General features: G+C 44.4%; 1 protein-coding gene across 2 annotated transcripts in view; it reads left to right on the forward strand.

Moving 5' to 3' along the window:
• The window catches only part of mTor (serine/threonine-protein kinase Tor), a 278,630-nt gene that overhangs the window by 215,327 nt on the left and 46,182 nt on the right, over window positions 1-17,121 (forward strand). For both annotated transcript variants that reach the window (XM_075888782.1, XM_037433800.2), the window contains exon 46: window positions 13,230-13,377. In XM_075888782.1, coding sequence (XP_075744897.1) covers window positions 13,230-13,377 — 148 coding nt within the window. The remainder of the gene's footprint in view (window positions 1-13,229; window positions 13,378-17,121) is intronic.

The following is a 17,121-nucleotide window of genomic DNA, read 5'->3' on the forward strand; positions in this document are numbered from 1 at the left end:
CCAACACCTCACGAGCACACGTATCTCTGCTATGTCCCAGTATCTTAGTCTCCTGAAATAGTGGTTCACATCCACATGCTGCGCAGTGAGCAGGCAAATTTCCCATTTCACTATTTTTGATTGACAGCTGGTGTTCACGTATGCGATCATTAACGCAGCGGCCTGTTTGGCCCACGTAAGATCTGCCGCAGGAAAACGGAGTCGCATATACCACTCCCACATCGCATTGCACCACCGGGTTTGCATGCTTCTTGTTACACAGGCTAGTGCGCTCATTGCCGCTCGAAATTCGCGCGCACAACCTCGAGAGCTTTTTAGGTGCAGAAAACACCATGTCAACTCCGTGCCGGTTAGCAACCTTCTTCAGGTTGTGCGTCACCCGGTGTAAATAGGGTACCACTAACGGCCTCTCACGCCCCCTGGGCGCGTCTTTCAGGCACTGCTTCCGTGATCGCCCTTTTAGCTTCTTCAGGAGGGTTTCGGCCACCGCCGCCAGCACAGACTGCGGGAACGCGGCTGCCTTCAGTCGTTCAATCTGAGCACGGAAGCTGGCCTGCCTCTCATGCGAGCACGACCTCACCAGCGCAGACTCCAAACACATTGAAGCGATCGCCCTCTTTACTACCTTAGAATGTGATGATGTATATGGTAAAGGCTTCTTTCTAGCACGCGGACAGTACGCATAACAAGTATGTTGATGCTTGAATATGAGCTTAAGATCTAAAAACTGAAGCGTTCCTTCCTGCGGTAGCTCGTAAGTGAAACATAGACCCCTCCCATACTTGTTAAACTTCTTTACAACGTTGTGCACATTAATGTTAGTACTCGTTTGTTTGTCCAAAACTACCAGGAAATCGTCTACGTACCTAAAAATTTTTTTAACACTCCGTCACTTCTAAACACCTCAAGCAGATCGCGGTCAATGTAGGCCAAGAAAATGTTACACAAAACAGGGGCAACACAGGAACCAATACAAATGCCTTTTCTTTGGAGGTACAAACCCTTGTCAAAACCTATGAAAGTGTGTTTCAGATAGAATTCCAAAAGCGACATAAAATTATCAACACTCAGACCCGTGGAATTTTGAAAACCAATAGCTGAATTCTCTAAAATGCAATCCATAACACACTCAAAAAGTTCAACATGGGAAACAGAATAAAACAGATCTTGCACATCCACTGAGAAAGTCAACCCATGTGATACTTTGCCTTCGAAAAACCGCGCTACTTCCATAGAATTCTTCGTCGCGTACGGATCATTCAAACACAACCTGTTCAGGCATTTTTGTAAAAACATGCTAGCCTGGTGCTGCCATGAGCCTTTTTCACTCACAATAGTGCGAAAGGGAATTTCCACTTTGTGCGTTTTTGCACTAAACGCACAAAGGATTAATGCACTGGTGAGCCATATCGTCAGGATTAATGCACTGGTGAGCCATATCGTCGTGTCAACTTGCAAGGCAAGGTACTTGGCTTTTTGCCGTAAGAAAGGCCTGATTCCTCAAGATATTTGGATGTTGTTTGGTGGCGTCAAGCCATCTAATGGACATGTGAAACGGGTCGCCAAGATTTGGAAATCAGAGTTATGGAGACAGGTGCGGGTCTGTCAAGACTGGTTACGTGTGGTGTGCTATGGCAACTTCCCTGAGGGGGTGGCCGAAAGCAAGTTACGGTCAGCAAGAAGATTGGCAGCGGAAATGACAGAGCAGTGGTGGTGTTTCTACTTGAGGCAAGCCCTGTCAGCTTTAAGACCACGTGTTAGTAAAAAAGAATCGATCGACTCTGACTTGATAGTCATTGGTGATGTACAGCTTCCCGATAACATTTCAAAGGTTTTGCAGAAAGGTCCAAAGTTCTCTCACGAGCCTGCGGTACCTGCTTTCGAGCTTTTGGCTTATAACCGAAGGATGGTGGAAAAAGCAGGTCAAGAGAATCAGGAAAGATGCCTGCTGGAGGGGGTGGAAAGCCTTCAAAGGAGCACAATTCGACCGGCAAGAAGGACGACAAGAGACAACCTGGGAGATATTGTGAGATACTTCAAAGATAAAGGTCTCAGCTTGACTATGGCTGACAAAGAAGGTGGCTTCGTGATTATGCCGTCAGCTATCTACCAGGAGAAAGCACGCCAGGCCATCGAAAAGAACTTTGTCAAGGTAAAGCCTAGTGAGGCACGTGTTAAAACTAAAGCAGTGGCATTGTGTAGGGACATGAAGCTAACGAAACTTGCGAATGCAATTCAAGGAAGTAAATCCAGCACCTTGCAAGTGTTTTTTAGTGCAAAAACGCACAAAGTGGAAATTCCCTTTCGCACTATTGTGAGTGAAAAAGGCTCATGGCAGCACCAGGCTAGCATGTTTTTACAAAAATGCCTGAACAGGTTGTGTTTGAATGATCCGTACGCGACGAAGAATTCTATGGAAGTAGCGCGGTTTTTCGAAGGCAAAGTATCACATGGGTTGACTTTCTCAGTGGATGTGCAAGATCTGTTTTATTCTGTTTCCCATGTTGAACTTTTTGAGTGTGTTATGGATTGCATTTTAGAGAATTCAGCTATTGGTTTTCAAAATTCCACGGGTCTGAGTGTTGATAATTTTATGTCGCTTTTGGAATTCTATCTGAAACACACTTTCATAGGTTTTGACAAGGGTTTGTACCTCCAAAGAAAAGGCATTTGTATTGGTTCCTGTGTTGCCCCTGTTTTGTGTAACATTTTCTTGGCCTACATTGACCGCGATCTGCTTGAGGTGTTTAGAAGTGACGGAGTGTTAAAAATTTTTAGGTACGTAGACGATTTCCTGGTAGTTTTGGACAAACAAACGAGTACTAACATTAATGTGCACAACGTTGTAAAGAAGTTTAACAAGTATGGGAGGGGTCTATGTTTCACTTACGAGCTACCGCAGGAAGGAACGCTTCAGTTTTTAGATCTTAAGCTCATATTCAAGCATCAACATACTTGTTATGCGTACTGTCCGCGTGCTAGAAAGAAGCCTTTACCATATACATCATCACATTCTAAGGTAGTAAAGAGGGCGATCGCTTCAATGTGTTTGGAGTCTGCGCTGGTGAGGTCGTGCTCGCATGAGAGGCAGGCCAGCTTCCGTGCTCAGATTGAACGACTGAAGGCAGCCGCGTTCCCGCAGTCTGTGCTGGCGGCGGTGGCCGAAACCCTCCTGAAGAAGCTAAAAGGGCGATCACGGAAGCAGTGCCTGAAAGACGCGCCCAGGGGGCGTGAGAGGCCGTTAGTGGTACCCTATTTACACCGGGTGACGCACAACCTGAAGAAGGTTGCTAACCGGCACGGAGTTGACATGGTGTTTTCTGCACCTAAAAAGCTCTCGAGGTTGTGCGCGCGAATTTCGAGCGGCAATGAGCGCACTAGCCTGTGTAACAAGAAGCATGCAAACCCGGTGGTGCAATGCGATGTGGGAGTGGTATATGCGACTCCGTTTTCCTGCGGCAGATCTTACGTGGGCCAAACAGGCCGCTGCGTTAATGATCGCATACGTGAACACCAGCTGTCAATCAAAAATAGTGAAATGGGAAATTTGCCTGCTCACTGCGCAGCATGTGGATGTGAACCACTATTTCAGGAGACTAAGATACTGGGACATAGCAGAGATACGTGTGCTCGTGAGGTGTTGGAAGCTTTCTTCATCAACATGAAAGGTGATAGCTGTGTAAGTGAGGCCTCGGTATCGCTCTACGGTGCAGAAGTGTCCTTTTTGATTGATAAAGTGCGTTAAGTAGCACGTGTTGATCCGCGACGCGTCGGCGCAGCTATGTACGGGTTCCCTATTTATCGACGTTCTACAGTCAATAAAAAACAGTTGGTAGTTTGCGCTCGATCTGTTTAAGTGTTCCTTCTTTGTGGTGTCCTTTCTATTTCAGCGCAATTTTTACCTGAATAGAATGAACCAACTAGCCCCTCAAGACGTCCTGATCGATTACAGTTCTGTCCATATGTATTCAAAAAGCTTCTCTGCTTTAGGAAAATGAAAACTCAACATCACTGCTATTGAATGATTAATTGTTACTCTCTGTACATATATTTGGGCCCAAAAGGTCTATGTTCCTATAGGCTTAAGCAGGTTGCAAGTTAAGCATGTTGGAACAAGTCATTTATTACTATATTAAGCAGGAACATGGTACAGGCGAGAGAACAAAGGCACAGAGCTTTCTTCGAATTAAGCTTTATACCAAAGGTTCATGCACGTACATGCATGCACACACGTGCACACACACAGACACAAATAAAAAGATTTGAACAAAAAAGAAAAAGCTGCCAGAATGCAGTCTCCCCAGATGAGCATGCGGCGCGTAGGATGGCTGCACTGCGTAGCTCCAACCTGCAAGATCAACTGTAGGCCATCCAGGTCATCCACGAGGAGACAAGGTTTCCGGTCCTCCTTGGGGAAGGCCTAGGCTCAGGCTACGAATTTGCCGGAGTTAGAAGTTGTTACCACCACCAAATTAGGATAAGAATATGATGACAGCCGCATGCAGTATGACCACCTCTGTCATGACGTCGCATGAGAAATGAAAGTTCTTTATCTTAAAAGTGCAATGATGGTGTGCTTACACATGTGTCACGAGACCATATGATCTCTTCCGCCACGTTGATTTCCCTCACATTTTGATTCAGACTACATGCGAGGATCCCAGTGCCTCCACAAACACAGTCTCGCGTGCAGGTGCAAAGGTGCCCCGACTCTATGGTTTGAACGCCATGACGATGCTTACGGAGCCTGTCGTTCAAACAGCTTCCTGTTTGAGCCCTGTACCTGCCACCGCACATCAGAGAGATTGCACGCACAATGCCTTCAGCGCAGAGCACAAGCTTCTGTTGAGGGTCTGTGCTGTGGCCTCCTCTTTCGTTCATCTAAGAGGTCGATCTGCATAGGCTAGAAAGTTTGTCAAGGGCCATCTTTGTTCTCTTACGTGCGCTTTGTCTCGTGCTTACACTTAGTACCATTATGAAGGCTATTTTAGCATTTCTATATTTGCTTAAAATACATGACTGCTTGTAAGAAGTTCTTGCAGTGCACCACAATTGAGAATATTGTTGCAAGTTAAATTGGTTAATCCTTTATGGGGCATAATATTGTGAACTGTACACCAAGCTGCGTACAGGTCTTTGAAATTCTTTAAATTGAAAAATGGTGTTTTCAAAGCCCTTGAAAATTCAGGAATTTTTTCCATCTTAGAAAATTCTTTAATTCCTGATCAGTGTACTCTCACAATGACATTTCGACCTCCTTAATGTGGTAGATTGGCCTGTCAACCTGACAAACTCCCCATTTCAGAATCAGTAATGCGGTGCTAGCGCATGTGGTTCTGTTTTGCAGTACAGTACTGGTAAAAAAAACACTCCTTTCACAGTGAAGACGAAGCAGCGATAGCAAGAAGTCACACGAAAAACGGCAAACAACTCGATACTTGCAGCATGCCACTCAAGCACGAAAGACACTAAAAGATGGGCCCTAGTGAACGATTGTCACGCCCAGACACTTGCAGCGCACTGCTTTAACACAAATAGGGACGCTCGAAAAGAACACATGCAGGGATACACGGGGCAATTGTGAACAAACAACTGTTACAGCTGTAAACTGTGCCTGAGCAGCGTGCTGCAAGTGTTGACTGCATACAATGGAACGCTCTTGAAAAAAAGAATTTTTATTCTTGAAAACCGTGGCACCGTTAGCATGGCCTTCGAGATTGTGCACTGGCAGGTTTCTCGTCGGGTGCACCGATCGCACGGAGACTGCAAGGTCCGCCTCTTTCACATTGTCATGGCGCATCTGTCCTTTCCCTATAGCAGGAAAGTTGTGTTGCGCCCCTTCATCCCGGAGGACTTTGTTCTGTCAATACCGGTTGTCTCGCACCTACCATGGGCCTACCAAAATGGCAGAGGGCAGCCTAGGAAAATGAAAAATACAGATTTGAGTGGTGGACGCAGCCAACTCCTCCTTCGCACTGCACCGCTCGCACTTAGGTATCGCTGCGCCTTTGGTCTGGCTTGGATGAGAGGAGGGAAAAATAGTTCTGCACTGCTGTGTGATGTTACACTGACTTGAAAATGGCAGCTTACTGTGTATAGCTGTAGTGATCGTAATATCAACTGTGCAAAACATAGATGTGCATTTAATTATCCTTGCAGTTGCACAGAGCACCAGCACCACATCTAAACAAGGTAGCTGCTCAAATGATTAATTTAAACAGCGTGAGTATGTTGCGAAGAAATAGGTCCAGTGTATGCTAAAGAGGGACACTAACTGAACAGACAAAATTTCTCGCTTGACGTCTGTCACGATTTCTTCTCCCGATGTCACCGCCGCCAGGTTTGGCATGGCCTGACAGATCTGCGGCGACGGTAAAATTTGTGCTCGCATATCTCTTGAGCCTCTCTAGCGCAGTGCTTGACACACTCTCTCGATGGCTTCTTACATTTCTCTTTCAAACTACATTAAAGAAATGCTCAAGCATGTGCTGACTGAAAGTTTCTCTCTCTCTCTCTCTTTTGTGGCCCCGCAGGGGCGCCTGATAAAGCAGGCGTTTGGTGTGTAGCGACACCACGGACCCGAGCTAACGGGGGAGTTTCTACTCCCTCCCACGCCTAGCCGTGCGTGGCTTTGCCGTGTCCGGGGAAAAGGGAATCCTGGGGGTTGAGCTGACGCTGGGTGATTGGACCTTTAAGGCCCCCCGGCAGAGGCAACACACCCCTTTGGCCCCGGCTTCACGTAGACGGCACCCCTGGGCTGACCCACCCAGGGGAAATCGGCAGTCGCCTTTTCCTATCTCTCTCTCCCTACATCTTCGTCTTTCTTACTTTTTTTTAGCTTTCCTGTCTACTTCTCTCTTCTGTTTACTTCCAATTTTCCTGGCGGCAAGGGTTAACCCTGTGCAAATAGCCTACCTTGGTCTAGGCGCATTGGGTTATAGTGGCGTTGTACGGCTGGCGTCTGCACGTTTCAGCATCCGCAAACTTGCAGCGTCCCCTCGTTGGGCTCCGTGGTGGGTGGCCGCCAACGCTGCTGAACAACATACAATTAGCATGCATAAAGCATTCCCTTTACTCAGTGATCGTGCCTCCTCAAAGCGGGTACGCACCGAAGACATCAATTTTTTCAACCGGCCAAGACAATTGTTTCCTCATTTTCACGTTATACACTGCGAAAAAACTAACAAGCAAGCCAGAACTGTATCCCCCTTCGTAGTTTCTAGATGCTTAACCGAAACTCTCGGTGCCGGGTACAAGGTTACCAAAATGACCAGTGGAGATCTACTCCTCGAAGTACGTGACAAAGACCAATTTGATAAACTGAACACCCTCACAACGTTTGGAGACACACCCATCAGTATTACGCCACACAGGTCTATGAACTCATCTCGCGGGGTCGTTTCGGACGCAGATTTGCTTGACCTGACCGAAGCTGAACTTCTTGAAGGATGGAAGAGCGAGAACGTGACAAACGTACAGCGCATTAAGATAAGAAGAGATCAAAAGGAAATACCAACAAAACACTTAGTACTGACCTTTGCTTCGAGCGATTTGCCGGAAACAATTCAAACTGGGTACACAAAAACATCTGTGAGGCCATATATTCCCAACCCCCGCCGTTGCTTCCATTGTCAGAGATATGGCCACGGCTCACAAAGCTGTCGTGGCCAGAAAACTTGTGCTATGTGTGGAGTCGTGGGCCATGCGTCCGACAACTGCGAAGCACCTGCACACTGTGTAAACTGTGGCGGTAATCATGCCGCGTACTCACGTTCTTGTTCTTTCTGGAAAAAAGAAAAAGAAATCATCACTTTAAAGATAAAAGAAAACATTACATTTAAAGAAGCAAGAAAAAGAGTCTCGCCATTTTATGGCCCTACATATGCTGATGCGGCGCGCCAGGGGGCAGTGTCGCACCAGCCCTCGCCACTCCTTCGGCCTGCGCAGAGCGAGCCATTGGCTGTGGCGCCTGCCCCCAAGGCGGCAGTAGTTGAGTCTACTCCGCCTACTATTGAACAGAGACCAGGGACTCCAGGGTCCTCGGGTCTCAAGGCCTCACCTCGCCAGGCGAGGCCCAAGCTTCGAAAAACCAGCTCGCATGAGCGGGCATCCAGTGCCTCCGAGGAGGCAATGGATACGGCGGCACCTCTGGTGCCAAAAGAGCGGCGCGGCTCTCTGGAGCGCGCCAAGAAAACTAAAAAGCTCATAACAGGGCCTGATAATAGCCCTGCTACTTGAGCTCGACCTTTCAGTTTAAACAAGTCACTCCCTTAACGTACACACAGCACTACTTTACTTCCAGTATGGAAACACAAATTATACATTGGAACGTCAGAGGCCTGCTTAAAAACCTCGACGACGTCCAAGAGCTTTTATACAAACACTCACCTCAAGTGCTGTGTGTACAGGAAACACATCTTAAATCCTCCTATACAAATTTTTTACGTGCTTACGTCATATACCGAAAGGACCGAGATGATGCTGTGGCGTCATCCGGTGGCGTAGCCATTATTATTAACCAAGGAGTAGCGTGTACACATTTACCACTCCAGACATCCCTTGAGGCGGTGGCTGTTCGAGCGGTACTCTTAAACAAACTCGTCACCATCTGCTCTTTGTATGTACCTCCCCACCAACGTCTTGAAAAACGTGAATTTCAGTCCCTAATAGACGAACTACCGGAACCTTATTTGCTTCTTGGGGACCTAAATGCACATAGTGGACTGTGGGGCGATTCTCGCTGTGATGCACGAGGTCGTCTCATTGAACAATTTCTCTTCTCTTCCGGCGCCTGTTTGTTGAATAGGAAAGAGCCAACCTACTATAACGTTGCCAACAAAACTTACTCGTCTATAGACCTCAGCATCGTATCACCTTCACTTCTACCCCTATTGAAATGGAAAATCATAAACAATCCATATGGAAGTGACCATTTTCCTGTAGTGTTGAGTTCACAAACAACAGATGAATGTCCTCTACATGTTCCCAAATGGCTGATAAACAAAGCAGACTGGGAACAGTTCCACAACACTACACGTTTGAGTTGGACAGACATATGTAGGTTAAACATAGATGAAGCTGTGAAGTACTTCACAGCTTTTCTAACTGACGCAGCAGCCAGGTGCATACCGCAAACATCTGGAATGCCCGGCAAACGACACGTCCCATGGTGGAACACGGAGTGTCGTAATGCGCGAAAGGAACAGAACAGGGCATGGAGATTGCTGCGCAACTCGCCAACAGCGGAAAATCTTGACACGTTCAAGAAAATAAAGTCTCAAGGAAGGAGAACGCGTCGGCAGGCCAGAAGAGAAAGCTGGCAGAAGTTTTTGTCAGGGATTAATTCATACACACAGGAGGCAAAAGTCTGGAACATGGTCGGTAGGATAGCAGGGAAACAAGTACACACACTTCCACTCGTAAACACTCAAGGTGATACCTTGGAAGATCAGGCAAACTTCCTCGGGGCACACTTTGAACGGGTATCCAGCTCGTCCCACTATACTGACACTTTCCAAAAATACAGAACAAGAATAGAAAAGCAGAAACTCGAACACAAATGCACTAGATCCGAGGCATATAACCAAGCTTTCAGTCTAGCTGAGCTGCAAATGTCTCTAAACTCCTGCAGTACTTCTGCCCCAGGTTCTGACCGTGTGATGTATGAAATGTTAAAAAACCTACCAAACGAAACCCGTAAAACCTTACTTTGTTTGTACAATGCTATTTGGTCTTCTGGCACTATTCCTACCTCCTGGAAAGAGGCTATTGTTATTCCCATTTTGAAAGAGGGCAAGGACCCTTCTTTACCCTCGAGTTATAGGCCTATAGCACTTACAAGCTGCTTGTGCAAAGTCTTCGAAAAAATGATAAACTGCCGACTTGTACATTTCCTTGAAACAAATAATTTGCTCGACCCATTTCAGTGTGGGTTTCGAGAAGGTAGATCCACCACAGACCACCTTGTTCGTATTGAGGCACAGATCAGAGACGCCTTCGTCCATAAACAATATTTTCTCTCTGTGTTCCTAGATATCGAAAAGGCGTATGATACAACATGGCGGTTCGGCATTCTAAGAGACCTGTCTCAGCTTGGTGTGCGCGGAAGAATGTTTCATATAATCGAAAGTTACCTGTCAAAGCGGACATTCCGTGTCCGTCTGGGCAGTGTGCTTTCCCAAACATTTGTCCAGGAAACAGGCGTGCCACAAGGTGGCGTGCTTAGTTGCACACTTTTTATTATCAAAATGAACTCTTTGCACTTGACCATTCCCCGCAATATGTTCTATTGTACATATGTCGACGACGTTCAGCTTGGCTTCAAGTCATGCAACTTGGCCATGTGTGAGCGGCAGGTTCAGCTGGGTTTAAATAAGATCTCCAAATGGGCAGATGAAAACGGATTTCGACTTAACCCACAAAAAAGCACGTGTGTTTTGTTCTCTCGAAAGAGAGGCATGCACTCGGAACCTGACATTCGACTGAACGGGCAACGTCTGTCCGTCAAAGCCGAGCATAAATTCTTAGGCCTAATCTTGGACAACAAGTTGACCTTCGTGCCGTACATCAAGTATCTAAAAACAAAATGTTTAAAAGCCATGAATGTTTTAAAAGTGTTGTCACGTACTACTTGGGGTAGTGATAGGCAATGCCTCATGAACCTCTATAGAAGCCTCATTCGCACCCGCTTAGATTATGGGGCCGTTGTCTATCAGTCTGCTACTGAAAGTGCCTTGAAGATGCTGGACCCCGTGCACCATTTGGGCATCCGCCTTTCTACGGGTGCTTTTCGCACCAGCCCCGTAGAAAGCCTTTACGTTGAGTCAAATGAGTGGTCTCTTCATCTGCAAAGAACCTACATGTCCTTTGTTTATTTCCTTAAGGTGAAAGCAGACAAGAGGCACCCCTCATACTCTACTATAAATGACTTGTCGAGCTCCATTCTTTTTCAAAACAGGCCATCAATGAGGCAGCCCTTCTCAGTTCGCCTGAAGGGTCTAGCTGAGGACACTGGAGTGTCACTCGAACACAATTTAATGGCTCCTGTAGCATACCCGCCACCGTGGCAGTGGCAGACTATAGATTGCGATGTGTCTTTTTTAGAAGTTACTAAACATGCGCCTATTGCCCATATTCGAACATACTTCTTGGAACTTCATCACAAATACACACGTCCTGAGTTTTTTACAGATGCCTCTAAGTCTAACTCCTCTGTGTCCTACGCTGCTGTTGGCCCTTCCTTTTCGGATGCTGGCCCTCTACATCCAGACACAAGTATCTTCACGGCGGAAGCTTACGCGATACTTGTGGCAGCTAAACACATCAAACAATTACAAATACAAAAAGCAGTAATTTATACAGACTCCCTTAGTGTGGTAACGGCTCTGCACAGTCTTAAAAAACAAAAAAAACCCTGTCCTCATCTCACTTTACTCTATTTTGTGCACACTTTACACACTCAACCAACATGTTGTAGTGTGCTGGGTGCCAGGGCATCGTGAAATTCAAGGCAACGTGATGGCGGATCAGCTTGCTGCATCCGTCCACGAGGGCACCGCCACTACACCCATATTAATCCCGGCCCTTGATCTTAAGCCGTCTCTCAAACGAAACATCAGAGACTTCTGGCAGAGCAAGTGGAATACACACACACAAAACAAACTACACATTATTAAGCCACACCTTGGTCATTGGCTGCCTGTATCAAAATCGCGTTATACAGAGGTAATACTAACGAGACTCAGGATAGGACACACATACGCAACACACACACATCTTTTGTCTAGTGACGATCCACCATTGTGCGACAAATGTGGTGAAACATTAACAGTCCTTCACATACTAATCCAGTGTAAACATTTAGAAACTCTAAGAAAACAACATTTTCCATTACTCTACCGACAACATATACCTTCACACCCTGCAATGTTTGTCGGTAGGGAACCACTTTTTAGCCATAAATCATTGTTAGCGTTTTTAAAAGAAATTCACAGCTTTCATGTCATATACCCGGGCATACCGTAGCATGACCTCTCCAGAGAGGTTTTTGCTGCGGTGGCTACACAAGAAAGCACATGCCTCACGGCCCTTGGACGCAAGGGTTTGAACGAGTGAGGCACTTGTGCTAATGCCATACATATCCACCATCGTCTTTTATTATCACCAACTTTTGTCATCTGTTCACACCACACACACCTTCCACGGCATGGTCATGATTTTATTATTTGTATGTTTTTACCCGCCTTACTGCGAGGAATTTTATGGCCCTTATACAGCCACTTATCACAATCATTGTCCATATTTTTAGTAAGATGAACTGGCGCTCTTTGGCCGTGAATCGGCCCTTGCGCCATAAAACATCAAACATCATCATCATCTCTCTCTTTTGTGTGTGTGCATTGAGTTCACAGACCTGCAAAATAGCAACCCCTCTTTTTGCCGATGAAATCTAGTGCATACCTCCTATTTATTTACTTAGCTTTGTATATGTAAAATAAAATTAGGCTGAATTTTTGGAATATGTTTGAACTCCGAGTTTATATACATGAAAAATTTCAACTGCTGTTGCAAAATTTTGTTGCGTGTTGCGAGTCTTTTTTTTTTTAAGACTTGCAAAGGGATTAAGGCTGGTCATTATTAACATAATTTTGATATACTTATGTTTTTTTTATGAGTGAAATGACATTACACAAGATGTTTCAAATATATTTGGTGAACTTGAAGGATACAGCGCATGCAACGGTGATGGTTTGTTTGGAACATGAGTATGTGCTTACAACTTTCGAACGCCATCAAAACAACCAGCAAGACCACTTTCTAAAACGTCCACATGGTTGCATTAAAAGTCTGAAAGCAATGAATTCGGTATATTTGATTTTTCTAATTACGAAATGGAGAACTAATAGACAGTGGGACATATCAGTCCTACTGCCCCACAAAAGATGAAGTTCTGACTTTTTGTCTTTTTGTTTGCTGTGATGGTGTCTTTTTCAATGCTTAGCAAGGGTTCTGAATGTGAATCAATGAGCTTAGTACTATGCAGTCACTTTAGCCATTATATTGTGGGTAAGAATTCTTGCTCTTTTGACTTGTGATCATGCTTATAAATTCTAACTCTGTGAAATAAAATATAAGTTGATGTTTTAGGGCCATACGCTTTATAGCTGCCTAATCTGACCAGACTTGGGAGTGTAACCGAGAATCTTTTTTGTCTGCTCTTTTTCCTACAGTATTCAACGCTACTCAGTCATCCCGTTGTCCACAAACAGTGGGCTCATTGGCTGGGTGCCTCACTGCGACACTCTGCATACGCTCATTCGAGATTACAGGGACAAAAAGAAGATTTTGCTCAACATTGAACACCGAATTATGCTAAGGGTAAAGAATTCTGCACACACAGTAGTTTTCTTTGAAGACAAGCCATAAGACTGCTTTTTTTTTTTCATCATGACGTGCATGCTTCTTTTAGGTTGTATAGGTTGTATTACGGCTTAGCTACAGTGCACAAAAAAGCCAGCAGAGATGTAGAATTATTTTGTTTTATCTGTTAATGTTCAGTCATAATGCCTTGCATGTCCTTTAACAGCATGGGTGTCTGTGAATTCTTGCGTATAACTTCTTGATCAAGCAAACAAAACCTTCACACCCTGTTAGGTTACGTTTTTTAAGTTTCAGCTAGAAAAATGTCGCTCTCTAACTCTCAAAGGGTTTTCGACAACCTCAGCTCTTCACAAGTGATAAATAGATTTTGGTCTATGATGATGTGATGGGTATTTCATCAGTTTTTCAAAAGCTTTTGATGTGCTAAGGCTGTCCAAGAGTACTTTTTAATTTTTTTTCTGTAGATGATGTTAGTGGTCTTACTTTTGAAGCATCTGTCTGGGTTTTTTTTTTTAACTTTACACAACAGGGCACTTTCCACGTGAGACCAGTGTGCCCTTTTCATGTGGTATTTTTCTGTGCTTTCATATAAGCATTAAATCGTCCGTGAGGCACTTCTCTTAAGTGCCATGCTTTTGATTAAGACAGTGAAAGGGATTCAGACATTGACTCTCTGCTTCATTCTTCAAGTGAAGAAAATCGTAACAACATTCAGGCAGCAGTGAGTATGCAGACAGAGAAAGTTGTGATGACACAGCTATGAGATTTCATGAATGGTGTTGCATGGGCTTTACCAAATGTTGCACATTAATAAAATTTTGCGTTTACTGCTGTTGAAATTGAGCACACCTTTTCTGCCAGAAAGCAGCTCTCAATTCATAATAACGATTATGTCTTGCCATGCAATGCCTTTAGATTGAGCTTTGTATTTAAGGGGGACACTGCTTTTTTTCCTTGATTGATTTTCATGAGACTTAATGAGTTTATGTATATTTGTGTGCCATTTTTAAACATTCGATTATTTTTTCAATAAAATAAGTAGTTCTCGATATATAAAAATATTTCATGTGCCTTTTGGGAAGCAAGCTTCTTTCTAAATTGAGAGAGTTACAAATTAAATCAGCATATCGTTATAATGTGTAACCAGTCAGTGAACTTCGAGCTGGGATTTCACTTGTGTATGCTCAGTTTACCATAACGTTTCTTCTAATCGGTTTAGAAAATTCATTTTTGTAGCATTGCACACAGTTCAGGTCCCAGATTATTTTGATATGGTGATTTATTCTGTTTTGTATTTTAAAAACGAAACACTGTTGGAAAAGTAATTACATTATGAAATCGGCACACAAATACAATCGACCCGGAATATATCAAACTCGAAGGGGATCGCTGAATAGCTCAATATATCGATACTTCAATATGCAAAATAATCATTTTTAGGGCCCTAATTAAAGCATTTGAAATCGTTACAAGCGCTAGCATAATGATTTCCTTACAGTGTAATGAAAAACAAGGTGTGAACTGCAAGTTACTGCACTTTATTCGCATGAAAACGGCCCCTAAACTTGCCTTGCTTCTTGTGCACCGTCACGTTTTAGTTATCCTCAACATCAGAGGCTTTTGACATAAGTAAATTCAGCTCATTCGGTCTCACTAGCGTTGACTGAAACAGAACACTGACGCAAGCTTTGTAGTGCGGCAAAAGGTTGGTTAACGGTGGCAGTGATGTCGTTGGCATAATCACAACCACACGGGTACACTTCTGCAGCACCGGACATGGCAGCCATGATATCACCATTGATACTGTTGGGAACAGCTACGTTGTCATCTGCACCGATAAGTCGCTCACTGTTCAAGATTGTGCCCTGAAATGCCGATGAGTCGCAAATTCACCGCGCCACTGTACGCCAGCGGTCAAGGCACAATGGAAGTTGTAACCTGGCCCACAAGGAAAGTTACAACGGTGTTTTACTTGACGTCGCTCCCATCACCAGTGATAATTTTTATCGCTACGTGCGGGTCGACGTTCAGTTCAACTCCCGAACGAGGATCTATCAGGAACGAGGCCAGGAGTTCACAATTCCAGAAAGCGCAAAAGGCAACGTCGAGTTTCCAGAGTTGGCATGTTGGTCATGTCAATATCACTTGTGGCTTTATAGCTGACAGCCGCTATTTTGATGCGAAAAGCTAGAAAAAGGGTAGCCTCTGAGACATGCATTTTAAAACCGAGAACACTAAAAATACGTCACGAGGTTGCACATCTCAAAGGCCATGCTTTTCAAGCTTGCATGCCCCCTTTTCCCATGCCATTGTGCGCTAACAAACAAGGAAAGAAATGCAAATATTGCAATTTAATTGCCGAGTCACTTCACATTCTTACTTTGGTGTCCTCAGCAACATTCTTTTTTAATAACACTACGCCCATGCATTAAGACCTGCAGGTTGCGCATCAACGTATCGATGCACTCATAAGCGTCATGCAACGAACCAGATCAGTGTGATGCAATAACCTGTGCACACAAAGGGATCAGAACTTGTTAAAACGCGGCCAAAAATGAATCAGTATATGCTAGGAAAAATGCACTTTCTGGGCTACGGCACGGCGCAGCGTTCGATATAGCGGATGTCCCGCTGTGTGAGAGTTCAATATACGGGTGCACCGGTCCCATACTTTAGCATGGGAAATTCAAGGGGATTTCTCAACTGTTCGATATAGCCAGTAATTCGATATAGCCGAGCTTGATATATCCGGGGTCAACTGTATACAAAACTCACCAACCTCAGTCAAAATTAATCAAGAAATAAAAAAGATTTTTTTAAATGCAATGTTTTCTTTTAGAGGAGCACTAACACAAAATTTCAAAAGTAAGATATTGAGTGAGATATATTTATGTGGAGACATACACATCTACGAGCTATCAAGGGCCAATATAGCCTAGAACACATTTTAAATCAATATTAAAATGCATGTTGCGCAACTGAGTGAGATCCGGAGCCCCTTGCGACGCCGACATCAACACAGGGGCAATGTCAACAAACCTATGCCACGAGTTTATGTTGGCTGGCATGCGCCTTCCACTTGCGCTCTCTTTGATTTGCTCCTCTATGCCTGCACCTTTGCGTTTGCTGGCTGTGCTTGACATGAATGCTGCACTCTTGCATGAAGTCACAGTTTTGCGTGGTCACATGGCCAGCTGTGTTTATCGTGCCTCAAAAACTTCTTTTGCCTAGCTCGATGCTCTTTGAAACTGGAACTGAGACTGCAAAAGAGTGGCTACTTGGGCTGGTTGGTAATGCATTTTTATAATAAATGCACTTTCTTAGGGCACAGGGAACGTTTTTAGAAAGTCCTATCTGTCTTCTTCCTATAAACCTTCCCTGCGCACTAAAAAAGTGTATTTCTTTAAAAAAAACTGGGTCTGGGCACTCTAAAAACGTCTCTAAATAGGAATCATCCTGTACTCGTGCAAACGAGGATTCCAGCTGTGATAAGTGGGTCATAAGCTATCTATTGCGACAACAAAAAAAAAGGTAAAAAATTTTGTTTCAGTGCTTCTTTAAGCAAGTTACAGAAACATACTTCATGCCATGAAAAATTGTCCCATTAGAACAGTGTTCATTCACAAAAAAGAATGGCCTTTAAGGAGTGAAATGTGTACTAAAACTTTTTTGAGCATATAAAGGGACACTAAATTTTCGCGTATCAGTAAAGTACAATTTCACTATCCCGAAAACACCACC

This window comes from Rhipicephalus microplus, chromosome 3 (assembly GCF_043290135.1).
Source record: "Rhipicephalus microplus isolate Deutch F79 chromosome 3, USDA_Rmic, whole genome shotgun sequence".
In the NCBI taxonomy this organism is placed as follows: domain Eukaryota; kingdom Metazoa; phylum Arthropoda; class Arachnida; order Ixodida; family Ixodidae; genus Rhipicephalus; species Rhipicephalus microplus.